The 17,628-nt window shown below is 35.1% G+C and overlaps 1 protein-coding gene across 3 annotated transcripts in view; it reads right to left on the bottom strand.

Annotated features, from left to right (window-relative positions):
* The window catches only part of ERO1A (endoplasmic reticulum oxidoreductase 1 alpha), a 137,578-nt gene that overhangs the window by 55,993 nt on the left and 63,957 nt on the right, over nucleotides 1-17,628 (bottom strand). For all 3 annotated transcript variants that reach the window (XM_056811098.1, XM_056811097.1, XM_056811099.1), the window contains exon 8: nucleotides 17,360-17,406. In XM_056811098.1, coding sequence (XP_056667076.1) covers nucleotides 17,360-17,406 — 47 coding nt within the window. The remainder of the gene's footprint in view (nucleotides 1-17,359; nucleotides 17,407-17,628) is intronic.

The following is a 17,628-nucleotide window of genomic DNA, read 5'->3' as shown; positions in this document are numbered from 1 at the left end:
TCACTCTGTATCACTTCCTGGAAATTGTTCCAGTCTCCATGGAATTACTCCGCTTTATTATTCCTTTTTGAACAATAGCATTCCATCACCAAAATATACCACAATTTCTTCAGCCATACCCCAATGAAGGGCAGCCCCTCATTTTCCAATTTTTTTGCCACCACAAAGAGCGCAGCTATGAATATTCTTGTACAAGACTTTTTCCTTATTATTTCTTTGGGATACAAACCCTGGAGGGCTATGGCTGGATCAAAGGGTAGACAGTCTTTTATTGCCCTTTCGGCATAGTTTCAAATTGCCCTCCAGAATGGTTGGATCAATTCACAGCTCCACCAGTGATGAATTAATATCACGACTTTGCCACATCCACTCCAGCATTCATTACATGCCTTTACTGTCATGTTAGCCAATCTGCTATGTGTGAGGTGATACCTCAGAGTTTTTTTGATTTGCATCTCTCTGATTATAAGAGATTTAGAACACTTTTTCATGTGCTTATTAATAGTTTTAATTTGTTTAGCTGAAAACTGCCTATTTATGTCCCTAGCCCATTTATCAATGGGAGAATGGCTTGATTTTTTGTACAACTGGTTTAGCTCTTTGTAAATTTGAGTAATTAGACCTTTTTCAGAGGTTTTTGTAGTGAAGATTGTTTCCCAATTTGTTGCTTCCCTTCTGATTTTAGTTACATTGGTTTTGTTTGTACAAAATATTTTTAATTTGATGTAGTCAAAATTATTTATTTTACATTTTGTGACTCTGTCTGAGACTTGCTTGGTTTTAAAATCTTTCCTTTCCCAAAGGTCTGACATGTATACTATTCTGTGTTCATATAATTTACTTATAGTTTCCTTCTTTATGTTCACGTCATTCACCCATTCTGAGTTTATCTTGGTGTAGAGTGTGAGGTCTTGATCCAAACCTAATCTCTCCCACACTGTCTTCCAATTTTCCTAGCAGTTTTTATCAAATACTGGATTTTTGTCCCAAAAGCTGGTGTCTTTTGGTTTGTCATAGACTGTCTTGCTGAGGTCTTTTACCCCAAGTCTATTCCACTGATCCTCCTTTCTGTCTCTTAGCCAGTACCAAATTGTTTTGATGACCACTGCTTTATATAGTTTGAGATTTGGGACTGCAAGGCCAACTTCCTTTATTTTTTTTCCCTTGATTTCCGTGGATATCCTTGATCATTTGTTCTTCCAAACGAACTTTCTTATGTATTTTTCTAATTCAGTAAAAAAGTTTTTTGGGAGTTCAATGGGTATGGCATTAAATAGATAAGTTTGGGTAGAATGGTCGTTTTTATTTTAGTAGCTCGTCCTACCCATGAGCAGCTAATGTTTTTCCAATTCCTCAGATCTAGTTTTAGTTGTGTGGAAAGTGTTTTGTAGTTGTGTTCATATATTTCCTGTGCGTGTCTTGGTAGATAGATTCCTAAGTATTTTATATTGTCTAAGGTGATTTTGAATGGAAATTTTCTTCTAATTCTTGCTGCTGAACTGGGTTGGAGATATATAGAAATGCTGATGACTTATGCAGGTTTATTTTGTATCCTGATACTTTACTAGAGTTGTTGATTATTTCCATGAGATTTTTTGTTGAACCTCTAGGATTCTTTGAGTAGACCATCATATCATCCACAAAGAGTGACAGCTTGGTCTCCTCATTGGCAATTTTAATACCTTCAATTTCTTTTTCTTCTCTAATTGCAACTGCTAGTGTTTCTAGTACAATGTTAAATAATAGAGGTGATAATGGGTATCCTTGTTTCACTCCTGATCTTACTGAGAATGCATCTAGTTTATCCCCATTGCAGATTATGTTTGCTAATGGTTTTACATATATGCTGTTTATTATTTTTAGGAAAGACCCTTCTATTCCTATGCTTTCTAGTGTTTTTAATAAGAATGGGTGTTGTATTTTAACAAAGGCTTTTTCTACATCTATTGAGATAATTATGTGATTTTTGTTGGTTTGCTTGTTGATATGGTTAATTATGTGGATGGTTTTCCTAATATTGAATGATCTTTGCATTCCTGGTATAAATCATACTTGATCAAAGTGAATGACCCTCCTAATCAGTTGCTGGAGTCTTTTTGCTAGTGTCCTGTTTAAGATTTTTGCATCTATGTTCATTAGGGAAATTAGTCTATAATTTTCTTTCTCTGTTTTTGACCTGCCTGGCTTTGGAACCAGTACTATATTTGTGTCATAAAAGGAATGCGGTAGAACTCCCTCTTTGCTTATTATGTCAAATAGTTTGTAAAGTATTAGGATTAGCTGTTCTTTGAATGCTTGATATAATTCACTTGTGAATCCATCATTTTCTTATGGAGTTCTTTGATGGCCTGTTGGATTTCTTTTTCTGATATGGGATTATTTAAGAATTCTATTTCTTCTTCTGTTACTCTAGGCAGTTTATATTTTTGTAAATATTTGTCCATATTGTCTAGATTGGCATATTTATTGCCATATAATTGGGCAAAGTAGTTTTTAATGATTGCCTTAATTTCCTCTTCTTTGGAGGTGAGGTAACCCTTTTCATCTATGATTTTGTTAATTTGCTTTTCTTCTTTCCTTTTTTTAATTAGATTGACCAGGACATTGTCTATTTTGTTTGTTTTCTCAAAGTACCAGCTTCTAGTCTTATTTATTAGTTCAATAGTTCTATCACTTTCAATTTTATTAATTTCTCTCTTAATTTTTAGGATCTCTAATCTGGTTTTCTTCTGGGGGTTTTTAATTTGTTCACTTTCAAGTTTTTTGATTTACATGTCCAATTCATTGATCTCTGCCCTCTCTAATTTGTTAATATATGCACTCAAGGATATGAATTTTCCTCTGAGTACTGCTTTGGCTGCATCCCAAAAGGTTTGAAAGGATGTCTCATCATTGCCCTTTTCTTCAATGAAATTATTGTTTCTATGATTTGTTCTCTAACTAACCAATTTTGGAAAATCATATTATATAATTTACAATTGACTTTTAATTTGGCTCTTCATGTACTCTTACTGATCATTATTTTAATTGACGTATGATCTAAAAAGGTTGCACTTATTATTTCTGCTTTTCTGCATCTGTATGCCATGTTTTTAAGACCTAGTGTATGGTCAATCTTTGTGAATGTGTCATGTGCTGCTGAAAACAAGCTGTGTTCCTTTTTGTCCCTATTTATTTTTCTCCATATATATATTAAGTCTAATTTTTGTAAGATTTCATTCAAATCTTTTACCTCTTTCTTATTTATTTTTTTATTTATCTAAATTTGATAGTTATTGGTTCAGGTCTTCCACTAATATAGTTTTACTATCTATTTCCTCCTTCAGTTCTCCTAGTTTCTCCATTAGAAATTTGGGTGCTATACCATTTGGTGCATATATGTTGATTAGTGATATTTCCTCATTTTCTATACTCCCTTTTATCAGGATGTATTTACCTTCCCTATCCCTTTTAATCTGGTCTATTTTTGCTTTCGCTTTGTCAGATATCATGATTGCAACTCCTTCCTTCTTTCTATCAGTTGAAGCCCAATAGGTCTTACTCCAACCTTTAATTCTGACCTTGTAAGTATCTACCCACCTCATGTGTGTTTCTTAAACACAACATATGGTAGGCTTTTGGATTCTAATCCACTCTGCTATTCATCTACGTTTTATGGGTGAGTTCATCCCATTCACATTCAAAGTTATGATTGTCACCTGTGACTTCTCTGGCATTTTGATATCCTCCCCTAATTCTGACCTTTCTTCTTTTGCTATAACCTTTTAAACTGGTGGTTTACTTAAAATCCATCCCCCTAGTCCCCTCCCTTGATATGCTTCCCTTTCTAGCCCCTCCCTTTTTGTTTCCTTCTTTTATTTTAGGGTCTATTAATTTCCCTCTCCCCTCTCCTTCCCTCCTTTTTTGTATTCCCTCCCCCCTTCCCCCTTAATTTTCCCTTCTCCTTTACCCTGTTGGATAAGATACAATTCAAGATCCCAATGGGTCTAGATGCTCTTCCCTCTCAGATTCGATTTTACTGAGAGTAAGGTTTAAGTAGTACCAATTAGCACTCTCTTCCTCTCCTTCTTATAAGAGAATTCTTCCACTCCCCTTCCCATGTGTATCTTTGTGTGACAAGGATTATTCTATTTAATTTATTTCTATTTTTTCAGGTATATCTTGATACCATCATCAATTCCCTCCCTCGCTTTTTCTTTCTCCCCCCCCCTTTCTACATATCTTCTTAATACCCCAATATTTCCCTTTGGGTGATTCTTCTAATTACTCTAATAATGCATACAATTTTTGAGAATTACACATAACATTTCCACACACACACACACACACACACATATATATGTATATATATATATAAATATAATTTGATCTAAATGTAGACCTTATAGAAGAGAGTTTGAATAAAAGGAAAAAAAGCAATTTTCTACTTTTCCCTTTCTTTCATATTTACCTTTTTATATTTCTCTTGCTCTTTGTGTTTGGATATCAAACTTACCACTGAGTTCTGGTCTTTTCTTTACAAATACTTGGAAATCTTCTATTTTGTTGAATGCCCATACTATCCCCTGGAAGTATATAGTCAGTTTTGATGGATAGCTGATTCTTGGTTGAAGACCCAGTTCTCTTGCTGTTCTGAATATCATGTTCCAGGTCTTGTGGTCATTCAGTGTGGAAGCTGCCAGGTCTTGTGTGATCTGATTGGAGCTCCTTTGTATTTGAATTGTTTCTTTCTAGCTTCTTGTAGAATTCTCTCCTTAGCTTGAAAGCTTTGGAATTTGGCAATTACATTCCTGGGAGTTATCTTTTGGGGATTTAGTGTAGAGGGTGTTCTATGAATTCTTTCAATGTCTATTTTGTCCCCTTTTTCTAGAATCTCAGGGCAGTTTTCTTGGATGATATCTTGTATTATGATGACAAGATGCCTGTTTATTTCTGGCTTTTTAGGCAGACCAATGATTCTCAGATTGTCTCTCCTTACTCTGTTTTCCTGATCTGTCACCTTGTCAGTGAGATATTTTATGTTTTCTTCTAATTTGTAAATTTTTTTACTTTACTTTAATTCTTGCTGTTTTGCAAGATCATTGTCTTGCAGTTACCTAATTCTGTTCTTTAAAGACTGGTTTCCTTTTCAGTTTGGTCTATCCTGCTTTTTGAGGCTTCCAGTTGTTTCTTGAATTGGGAGTTGTTGGCCCTCAGATTGTTAAATTCTATTTGCATATATTTATATATGATATAATTATCCCATTTTTCCTGCCAGAAGGCTTCTATCATTTTGATAACCTCCAATTTAAATTCTTCAAGAGCTTGTGGACAATTTCCATTTCTTTTGGAAAGTTTTGGAGCATTTATTTGGGTTTCCTCTTCTGCTATTTCCTCTGTAGTTTGTATTTTTCCTCCGTAAAAACTATCCAAAGTCAACCTCTTCTTCTTGCTTTTCTTGGTGTTGGGAAGTTGTTCCTGGGCACTGTTTGCCATCTCCATGGTTTTTCCTTCCCTTTCCAATCAGAAATCTGAGTGAGGAGGGCTGGCTCTCTGTGTATGGATCTAATGATCAAGGATTTTTACCTCGGGCAAGCTCTCAATTCTCTGCAGCTGAGCTATCTTCCCAGGGGAACCCAAGGTCTGCCCTCCCCTGCCTGCCGGGGTTTCGGGTGTTACTGTCCTTAGTGGTCTTAGTCAGCTCCCAAGACCTGGGGCTGCCTGTTGCTCACTCCTGGTGTTCCCTCCCTCACTTGTTCTTTCTGGCATGCATCGACTTTAACTCTGGTTCTGTAAGTGTGGTGGGGGAGGATAGATCAGCTCAAATTTGGGTGGGAGCTTTTTTGTTCCCTTATAGTATGGAAATGCCCAAATCCCATGTACCTTCAGTGCTGCACCCTACTGTAGAGTCCTTCCGTTCTTATGAGGATGGTGTGTTGGGGGTCTTTTGGGGTCATCTGTATCGTTGGTTTTGAGAAGGGGAAGGCAGCCGCATCCAATCTGCTGCCATGCTCACCTGGAAGTCCTCACCTTCATTTTTAATACCAATAATTTGGTATTCTTTTTTAAATCAAATTATCCAATAGTTTATCTATTTATTGACTTTTGATAAAAACTACATCCCAGGTTCATTACTTTCAATTTTATTAATTTCTCCTTAGATTTTTCACAATTTCCAAGTTGGTATTTAATTGAGGATTTTTTAAAAAAACCCTTTACCTTCCATCTTGGAATCAATACTGTGTATTGGTTCCAAGGCAGAAGTAAGGGCTAGGCAATGGGGTTTAAGTGCCTTGCCCAAGGTCACACAGCTGGGAAGTGTCTGAGGCCAGATTTGAACCTAGGACCTCCTGTCTCTAGGCTTGGCTCTTTGATCTACCCTGCTGCCCCCTAATTAAGGATGTTTAATTTGTTTTTTTTTTTCTAGGATTTTTAAATTGTATGTACAATTCCTTGATTTGCTCTTTCTCTTTGTATTTGTGTAAAAATTTTCCCCTCATTACTGCTGTGAAGATAGGATTAACTCACCCTTTATCTATTTTTAGCTAAACAAATCAAGAACTTAAAGTACTCCTACTTGACACTATGTAAAATCATTTGCAAGTCACTTACTAGAGTTGGAGAGATTGTTTCTGGAGATTCCTTTCCTGGCTTGGAGGAAACCTTTTCCCTGGATTCTGTGCAGTGGTGAGTAGAGTGATTCCTTCCTTGGTTGTCTGGTGAGGAGACACTCTTTGCTCATTGGCACTTCAGCAGGACATTCTCTTCAGCATGAATTCTGGTCAGATTCTTGATGGTCTTAGCCTCCTGCACACTGACGTTTCTTGCTAGATTCTTCAGTGTCTCCTGGCTCTTTGGATTTCGGCTTCCTAATAGGACCCTGGATTCTAGTGAGAGTCACTTTCAGATTTGCATTTGAGGTTTGGAGACATTAGGATTAAACTCAGGGTATTTGTAGCTAGGCAGTACTTTCTATTTCTTTATCTACATTTTTCCACTTTCACTCTTTCTACCTCTTGGTAAATAAAGGTGCTAAAAGTCATTTACACTTAAGCTGTAATATTTTTAAATTGGCAACCACAATTTAAATTCTTACACTGCTTTGTTTATATCTCATTAATTTTGGTATGTTGTCTTATTGTCATCATTCTCTAATGAAATTGTTTATTGTTTCTGTGAATTTTGCTTTTCTTTGCTTGAGATTCTCTCTCTCTTTCTCTCTCTCTCTCTCTCTCTCTCTCCTCCCCCCCACCAGTTCCAACTCAAAAGTCTGTGTTGCTTCTGACTACTACTTCCCTTCTACTTTGCTTTATAGTTTTCAATATCCAACTGAGTGTGCGTTATTCCCTTTTCGGGCAATTCTAATGTAAGCTTTACCTGCCATCTCCATATTTCCCCTCCATTGTTCTTCCTTTTGTGCTTCATTTATGTGAGATGTTTCTCATTCTTCTCTCTTTCCCCTTCTACCAGTGCATCCTTTTTTCTTAATCCTTTATTTTTTTTCAAAAGCATCCCATCTCACACTCATGCCCTCTGTCTATGAATACTTCTTTTAACTGCTCTAATAATGATAAAATTCTTAGAAGTTACAATTATTAACTTCCATAAAGGAAAGAAATGTTTTAATGTTTTGATTCCCTTATGATTTTTCTTTTGTGTTTACTTTTTTATGCTTCTTTTGGGTCTCATGTTTGAAAGTCAATTTTTCTATCCAGTTCTGTTCTTTCATGAAGAATACTTGAATGTCCTCTATTTCATTAAATCTCTATTTTCCCCCAATAGGATTAAACTCACCTTTATTGGATAGGTGATTCTTCACTTCTTTGCTTCTTGAATGTCATTCCAAGCCCTCTGAATTTTTAATATGGAAGCTGCTAAAACTTGTGTTATTTTGAATGTGACTCAACAATATTTTAATTGCTTTTTTCCTGGCTGCTTGCAGTATTTTCTCCTTTACCTGAGGGCTCTTGAATTTGACTATATAATATATAATACTATATATTCCTGGGGGTTTTCATTTTAGGATCTCGAGAGGTAACCAAAGAATTATTTTTATGTCTATTTTACCCTATGATTCTAGACTATCAGGGTACCATTCCTTGATAATTCTTTAAAAAGGCATTTATATGTCTAGTCTTTTTTTATCATATGGCTTTCAGGGAATCCAATAATCCTAAAATTATTTCTTCTCAATCTATTTCCCAGTTAAGATTTTCCAAAGAGATAGTTCACTTTTTTTTCATTTATTTAATTTTGTTTTGTTTCTTATGGGATCATTAGCTTCCTCTTTCCCAATTCTAATTTTTAAGGCATTATTTTCTTCAGTGATCTTTTGGACCTCTTTTAGTCAGTTCTACTTCTTATGGAGTTCTTTTCTTCAGTGAATTTTTCTGTAATTTTTTCCATTTGGCCAGGTCTGTTCTTCAAGGTTTTCTTCTCTTAAGTGAATTTTTGTGCCTTTTTTTTTTTTTACCTCTTGACCATTTCCATTTTAAGATGGTATTTTCTTCAGTATTTTTGTATCTCTTTTACCAAACTTTGACCTTTCATAATTTTACTGTATCACTCTCATGTCTTTTTTTCATTCCACATTGCATCGTTTATTGAGGGTGTAAAAACTGGCCTAGAATATGTGTTAAACATAAACTTTTTTTCACACTAAACAGGATCAGGCATAAAATCAAATATCATAAACAAACCAATATTGTTTATTTTAAACATTAGCTTTCTTTCTTAATAAAATTCCAAGACAGAAGAAGGACAAGAGCTGGACAAATAGACTTAAGTGACTTGCCAGGGTCACACAGCTAGGAAGTATCAGGGTCAAATTTGAACCTAGGTCCTCCTAACTCTACGCCTGGTGCTCTATCCACTATGCCACCTTTCATTTCTTTTCTCTATTTTTCCTCTCCCTTTCCAATTTTTAAAATCCTTGTTGGGTTTGCATCCAATTCACATTTTCTTTGAGGGTTTGCTTTGTGGCTACTTTGACAATGCTGTCTTTTTTTGAGTTTGTGCCTTTATCTTCCTTGTCCCCCTATAGTAATTTAATATGATTAGGTTATTTTGTTGTTGTTGTTGTTTACCCACTTTTCCAGCCTATTTCTTAATTTTTAAATTCATATTAAAGTTGGGCTCTCCTCCTATGGTGAAGGGGGCACAATCCTAAACTTCAGGACTTTCTTGCTGCTATTTTCAGAACTAGCTCAGGGAGTCTATAGCTTTTTAGTGTTTCCAAGGTGATATGATTTAGGGACAGGTATGGCACTGGCTCTCCTGGCCTGTGCTCTGGTCCATAATAAGGAAGGGGATCTGTTTCCCTGCAGTCACAAATGCCATCACTCTTCCTGGCCCTAGACTATGACAAAGTCTTATGTTCTTCCCATAGATACAAGTGCCAATATACCATTCTGACCTGGAATACAGACCAGCATCCTCACTTCCCTACAAGTGACCACAAGAACTCTTTTCCACCTCAGAGCAACAACCAGGGCCCTCACTCCAGCCATAGCCACAAGTGCTACCTCCCCTTCTGCTTGGAACTACTTATGGGCAATATAATAGGGGCCTGAGCCCAATGCCAGCAAAGAAACTCCTGCAATCTCCTTCTGACCAGTTGTCTAATTACATTCCCCACCCCACACCCTATCATTAGTGGTCTGACAGCTCCCAAAGCCACTACCACTAATGCAGCAGTATGGAATGTGCTATGTGGCCTGTGCTGTGCTGTAGGCTTGACCACCATCCTGTTGAAACTGACCCATCCATTTGCCTTATGCTGGAAAAATGCTTCACCTAATCATTCGCTGGCTCTGCCACTCCAGAATTTGACCCAAAATATAATTTTAGACTTGATTAGGGTGGAACCTGGGAAAGATAAACTGAGTACTTCTACCAGCTGCCATCTTGCCTCAGCCTGTCCCAATCTTTATTCTTTATTTCTCTATAGAATTTGTCATTGATATGCACCCTATCTTCCTGAATATTCTCTGGATTTTCATGACACATCTCTTTTAGTTCTCCTTCCACTTATCTAACCACTTCTCAAGATTCCTTTGCATCATCCAAATCACTGCCCCTAAAGATGGCCTCTCTTAGGTCCCTTTCTCTCTCTACAGTCTCTGTTGGAGATCTTATCAGTGCTCCTGTGTTTAATTTTCATTTCTATACTGATAACTCTTAAATCTACATATCTTGATTTAATATCTTTCTGGGCTCCAATTCACATCATCATCTAGCTAGTGGACATTTCTAATTGGATATCCCATAAGCTTCTCAAATTCAACATGTCCAAAGTAAAACTCATTTGCTTGCTTCCAAAATCTGTTTTTCTGAACTTGCCTATTTCTGTCAATGTACAATCATCTTTCTAATGATCTAAATTTGTATCAGCCTTTTCATTCTGGAGATGGATTTATCAGGCTATACACCATCATTTATTTCCCAGTTCCACTTACTCTCTGTACTTTTCTGCCTCTTCCCTAGTAGCTTTTTCTTCATTCAGGTTCCTTTTCCTCACATTCTGATTTCATACATCTTTCATGTGTCATTCCCCTTTAGAATGTAAGTTTTTCTTAAAAATGTATTTATTTAATTAATTTAGAGTATTTTTCATTGGTTACATGATTCACATTCTTTTCCTCCCCTGTTCTCTCCCCTTTCCTGGAGCCAATGAGCAAGAGTGTAAGCTACTTGAGGAAAGAAACTGTTTTTGTTATTATTTGAAAATTAAAAAGAAAAAACACTTGAGTGTATGGCACATAGTAAGCATTTAGCACATGTTTTATTGATCTATTTCACTGACTTCTCCCTTTCTCTCACCCTATATATGCAGTCAGTTGCTAAATGTTGTTGATTCAACCTCTGCATCAATAGCATGTGTCTACTTCTCTCTCCTAATTCAGCATACTGGTTCAGGTCCTCATCATGTTTTACCTCTTCTCCTAATCTATCTCTCTTCTTCCCGATTCTCCTTATTCTAATAAACATACCTACAAAAGTGATCATCCAAAGGATAGATCTGACCATGTTACTTACCTACCCAAGAAACTCCAAGGTTTGACTATCATTTGTAAAATCAAATACAATTACACAATTATATTTCTGCGTAATTGAATTTCTCTTTATGGAATTAAAAGCCATATATCTCCAAACCAACTTTCCAGACTTATTTCTAATTTCTTACATAGTGTAAAATTAGAAATCTTGAAACCTTGGATTCTATCTCCCAGAATTCTTTTTCATTATCCAGCATCCCTTTCCTTTTCATCCCCAAGTTGCGTGCTTATGTTATTTGTATATAAGATTCTATATCTCCACCCGCTCTCTATTCTCTCATGACCATGGCTGTTAGCTGCCTTTTTACTCTAGCTTTCTAAATTTTAGTTATTAATAATAAATCTTAATAAATATAATATTCTATTCATGCTATTCATCCCCACACCCCCTTCTAGTTTCTAAACCAAATTCCTAAGATGACCCTGCCTTATTTTTTTTTCCTTTCCCACCCTACAACCCAATATAACAGGAAGGGCAGATAGCCCAAATCAGTGGATTTGAAGGCAAAGTTTTTTAGAATTTGGCTGATTTTTTTGTCATTTTTTTTCCTGTCCAAAAAACTAAGAGAAGTCAGTCTCTCATATTCAAATACCATGTTTTTCTCCATGGCAGTTTTGCCCCCAGGGAGGAGGTAAAAGAACAATACTTTTCCAAGCCTTCTAGTTAATTCCTAACTTCCAAGTCAGGATCTATTGTTTTTCCTATAAACAAAACCCATTTACCTTTACTTGAGGAGTAAACATGTTACAAAGCATGGCCAGGTTTCCTGCAAATCTCAAAAAGCTTCCATTTTCAGAGAGCCTTATCAAGTTAAGGCAGCTTACAGCTTTAGAATGTTTTTTCTTACTACTCTTCATGGTGGTTTTTGTACTGGTTGGATACCTTGCAGTTGATAGCTTGACTAATCTTAAGAGTCAGATGGGAGATCCATCTTCTCACACCCTCTTGTCATTTTGGCCTCCTCAGTTTCTGCACCAAACCCAATATAAGATTCATCCACACTATGCTCAGTGTGGGTATGGGGAACTCCAGAGGTGTGACATAATGAATCTGAATGTATTCTTGAAAATGGGGAGTGGAAGTAACTCTAATGAGATTGGGAAGTTTATTGATGTTAACTTTTTGAGTTTTGTTTCCCCGTCATCATAGTGAAGAAGTCTATTGAAATAGGAAAGAAGGATTTTTGAATTCACTGCCTATACCTTGTCATGCTTATTATATTTGCTGATTGTTTGTTTTAAGATTTAATTTTCTTTTTAAGTGCATATATTAATCTAATTAATACTATTCTGTTATACTGAATCGTTTTAATCTACTGTGTTTTGGCCATTAGATAGATTCTGTTACACGATCTTTATTTGTACCTTTCCCCTATGACTGTACTGAAGTACATATCATTGTGAAAGCCCATAAACCCCTTGTACAAACCCTTTTCAGATGCAAAATCATAACTCCTTAGATATGCTGGATTTGTCACTTGATCTATTCATTGAGGTGACATATTGCTTATACAGCCTTTTGTTCTTTTTTGACTTTGTTAATTGTCACATAGATGATGAATGGACTCCATCAAAACTGGTTACAATTGTATACAACCTTCAGAGAATTTAATGAGCTAAATATCTCAATTGATTTTAGGGGGTCTTCAGAAATGATTTATATATATATATATATATATATATATATATATATATAGTAGCTTCTGCATGATATAGTTTTATAAAAGGAATGTTTAAGGTAGAGAACAAAATAGAAGTTCCTGCCACAAAAGTTTTATATAAAGCATAAAGTCAAAGTAGCTTCTGCATATTTTAACTCTTTAGTTTAATCTAATTCCACCAGAATTATCTAGATTCTTAGTGATGTTTTAGACCCAAAAGATTTTCAGCAGCAGTACAGAGATGTGTGTTTTTTTTCCTAGGCTCCACTGCCAAATTTTGGAATGATGGCAGTAATAGATTTTGTTAAAAATATCTTTGCCAAGGTTGAAAGATTTACTGCATCTGTAAAAATACTTGTGACAAGTATCCATCAGTTCATAGGTTTTTTAAATGTCACACAGCAAGTGGCTATATAAAGACTCATGTGAATCCTATATGATAGTGGGTTTGTTTAATATTGTCATTAACTGGGCAATTGTGAATTTTGGTACTTTCTTTGAATGTGCATTACCTATTGTTTTATAAAACTGTTACTTTGTGAACATCATTTGCACTCACACAGTGGTTCATGGCCAAGTTAAAAAGGAAATAGATCTCAATTTGGGATGATGTTAAGATGATATTAGAAAATAAGTACTGTTTTATTAATTTAGGGATAAAAAGTTGTGGCTGGCTTGAGAAAAGTACTGGAGTTTGAAGCAGAGCTGAGAGAGCATGTTAATTTCAGGTGTGGCAGTTATAACTGTTTTTCTATGTCAATTACTCTCTCTGGCATTTGGGAGTTGGTCTCTGGCAACTGGCAGAGACACACCCTCTCAGAGACTCTCTCTCAGAGCTGGAGGTGGTAACATCTTTATCTCTCTCTCTGTCTGAGGGAAAAATCTGAAGGAGCTTAGTGTTTTCCTTTCCCAACTTGGGAAACACTATTGAATATCTATTGTGGTTTTTATAGATTGTTTAACTCTAAGAATATCAAAGAAAAAACTGGTCTTTGGTTGGGACTCTACGCACTCAGAGTCCTAACTTGATTCTTGTTAAGACTCAACCAGCTAGCCCTTGCTATTTTATAATTTGAAGGCTAAGTTAAGATTTATAAGGATAATAGTGGTAGTTTTTACTTAGATAGTACACATTTGGGTTAGTCAGATCAGGGAGGAATTGTGTAGCCTGTGAAACACAGGAGAATTTGTTCCTTGCAGAACCTGGGAGTTTATTTGGGTGGATTTTAAATCTCTTAGAATTAGAAATCCTTTATTTATCCTTATATATTTCAATAAATATTTTATGTTTATAATAAGAGTCTCCTTGGCATCCTTGTGTCTGGCTCTGAAGGGAAGTTCACTTTGGAGATTCACTTCATCACTGAGGATACTTTTGATTACCTCTATCAAAAGTATCCAAATGGTTTTGAAACCGTTTTGAACCTATATTGGAACAGTCTTTCTATCTATATTTGTGTAACTCGCCATTATTTTTTTTTATTTTTACAGTGAGAAACTTTTGTATTTTACTGTTCCTTGGCTGACATAATGTATTACTGATTGTATGCTACATATTTTTTATTTAAAAAATCTTTTTATGATTTTTCCTCCTGGTATGTGCAATATAGTATTTGAGGGGGTTTCTCTCTCTTTTTTTGAACTTGAAGCACATGTTATCAGTGTTATTGAGGTTTTTTTATTTTGTACTAGGGTAAGTTTAAAAATATTCATTAACCCTAATGTCAATGCATACCCAAAAAGCTTTATACTATAAAAATAATGCCACTGATTGTCTAAAAAGATTATGGGACTTTGCTTAATGATTTTGCCTGATTCCCGGAGAAGGGAATAAAAAAGAGCCACTGCACATTGCCAAAGAAGCAGAAAACTAACCTGAATAGTGCCAGTCAATCACAAGGTCAAAGAGACCAATCAATCTCATTAGGATTGATAAAATTTTGAGCCAAGATAAGAGGACTTGAACTTGTTTGGGGTTCAAGGTTGCAGCTGTTTGGACATGTCAGAGGTAGGTTTTCCCTGAGCCACATTCTACCAAGCACCTCACTTTGGCTCCCATCCTGGCTCCAATATCCCTTAGAGAAGAGGTAAAATCTAACCAAAGAATGCTATTTCGCAATTTACTACAGAAATCTAGTCTCATTTTTGTGTTTCATAGTTTGGCAAACTTTCTGTAGTCCTGGCTACTAATTGGGTAAGTGCATAATTGCTTACATCATTTTAATTGGGCCCTGATTCAAGGATATGTTATTGGTTTATTTTTCCATTATTTAGAATTTTTACACATAAGATTTTGATATTCTATATTTCATCCAGAAATTTTTTCTTCTCTTTTATTTTGTTTTATTTTGATGTTTTGATTTCTTTTGTCAATTGATTCATATACCTCATAATTCAGCCATACATCCCTGAGTCATCCCTGTGTGTATTATTATCCTCCTCGGGGGAGGGAAGGTCTATGTTATTGTTGTGAACTTTGGTTGAATTTGACACTAATTTAGAACAATAGACTACCTTCCTGAATCCTGAAAGTGAACTGTTTGTAGAAGGTGCCATGAAGATGCCTACAGAGACTACACACTGCACCAAAAGATCCAGAGTGAACGTTGGGATGTGGTGATTTAAACTGTGGGGTGTTAAATGCATTTGTTTTATATGTAAAATCTTATGCCAAAGAGGACTGCCCCCAAATTTGTTTTTTGAGTGTAGCAATCATTGGTTTTGTTCTTTTTTTCTCTCTTTTATTTCCCTTTATCCCCAAATTATTGTAATTTCCCTTTAGAAGCTGTAATATTGTATGTATTTCTAGTTAAAGTTATAAGTTGATTATATTTTAAATGATCCCTTGAGAAGACTGGTCTCCCAAAGGATCACAGGGGGATGTATATAGCTAGAAATCTTGAACCCTTGGACTCTATCTCCCAGAATTATTTTATTACCCAGCATCCCTTTCCTTTTTATCCCCAAGTTGCATGCTTACATTGTTTCTATATAAGTTTCTGTAATTCTTTTTTTTTTAAAACCCTTTCCTTCCATGGCAGAAGAAGGTATGGGCTAAGAAATGGGGGATAAGTGACTTGCCCAGGGTCACACAACTGGGAAGTGCCTGAGGTCAGATTTGAACCTAGGACCTCCCATCTCTGGGACTAGCTTTCAATCCACTGAACTACCCACATGCCCCCAGTTTCTGTAATTCTGCCTGCTCTCTCTCCTCTCAAGACTGAGGCTGAGTTAGCTCCCTTTTTACTCTAGCTTTTTAAATTTTAGTTATTATTAATAAATCTCATTAAATATAATATTTGGAGTTATTATATATTAACTTTTGAGCTTACAATTGTCTATAGTCCTGACAAACTGGCTTATTTGTTCTGTCTCAATGAAAAAAAATCCATTTTCTGTCTCTATACTTTCACAAATGCTCATCATTTATGCTTTAGCTCCACCTTGGAGAATCCCTAACTTCCTTTAAGTACTACCTTCTATGTCAAATTTTCTTCTCCCCAAACTTACTAGGGTCTCCCCCAACCAAATTATTTTGCATTTATGTTGTATTCTCTTTGTATATATTATGTGTACTTACATGCATATATATTATTTGCCCCAATATAATAAGGTCTTTTAAGGTAATTACTGATTCATTTTTAGTTTGTATCTCTAGTGTCTAGCACCATCTAGTGCAAAGCAGTAACTTAATACTTGTTGGCTGATTCATTAGAAATCAAAGCATTCTTTTTAAAAAATAAAAAGGTAGATGATTTTGAAGAATTTATGAAAGGCAGAATGAGTTGTGTACAATTTGAATTCTGATGCTAAATTTGCAAATGTAGATATATGATGCAGTAGATGGTTTTGCCCTTAGAGGTTAAAGCTTAAATCCTTCCTAAGATACTTATTTAGCTGGTATGACCTTGGCAAAGTAATTTAACTTCCCTTAACTCCCTCTCCACGACTGTAAACTAGAGATAATAAAAGCACCTACCTCATAGGGTTGTTGTGAGGATTACATGAAATAACATGTAAAGTGCTTTGTAAATCTTAAAACACTAAAGTAAATGCTATATATATTGTCATGAGAAATAACATTAAGATGAAGAGATGCAACATTATCATACTAGATAAAATAAGGGCAAAAATGAAGATAGAATAACACTGAAGTTAGTTCAATGTTATTGGGTTTTCAACTTTCAACTACAATATATGGATAATGCTAATGAGATACTAATATACTGGACATTTGAATTTGAAAACCTATTTAAACATTTAAAAATAAATCTGTGGCAAAAATTATAATGAATATTTATTTGCCTTTAGCTACTACCTTACATTTACTTTTTTTATTATTTATTCCCTATATATTTAAGGGAACGTGTATAATGTAACATGATTACTCAGTCTCAAAAATAAAAGTAAACAAGTTGAAGTTAAACTAGCTGAAGATACATTCTATTTACAATCTAACATGAAAATTTTAATGATAAATATGTTACTACACTGTATATACTTTTAAAAAATACCTGTTAAGAGTATCCACCTCTCTAAAATGGTGACTTCCTTGCATGGAAACAGAATTATGTATTGGTTGATTTCTCAAAGGTTTTGGTTTTCCACTTAATATAGCCAGTACAGTGAATGATAGATAATTTAATAGTATAAATAACTCACCTTGATGTGATGACAAAGGATTTAGAGGCCTTTTGATTGCCTGTGGCCTAGAGACAAAGGAATTAAAATATAAAAGGTTTTTTTTACTTATTAAAAAATGTTCACAGAAATGAAATCATCTATTGAAAGCTATATATTTGACTAAATCCAAAATAAAACTGGACATTAGGGAGGTTAAAAAAAGATTTATCTTTCTGTAACTAGACTAATGATTTCTTCCCCCTTCCCCTTTAGTGTTTCTGGTTAATAATAATAACAGCTATTATTTA

This window comes from Monodelphis domestica, chromosome 1, assembly GCF_027887165.1.
Source record: "Monodelphis domestica isolate mMonDom1 chromosome 1, mMonDom1.pri, whole genome shotgun sequence".
Taxonomy (NCBI): domain Eukaryota; kingdom Metazoa; phylum Chordata; class Mammalia; order Didelphimorphia; family Didelphidae; genus Monodelphis; species Monodelphis domestica.
Note: the sequence above shows the minus strand (reverse complement) of the source record. Positions and strands in the feature narration are given on the sequence as shown.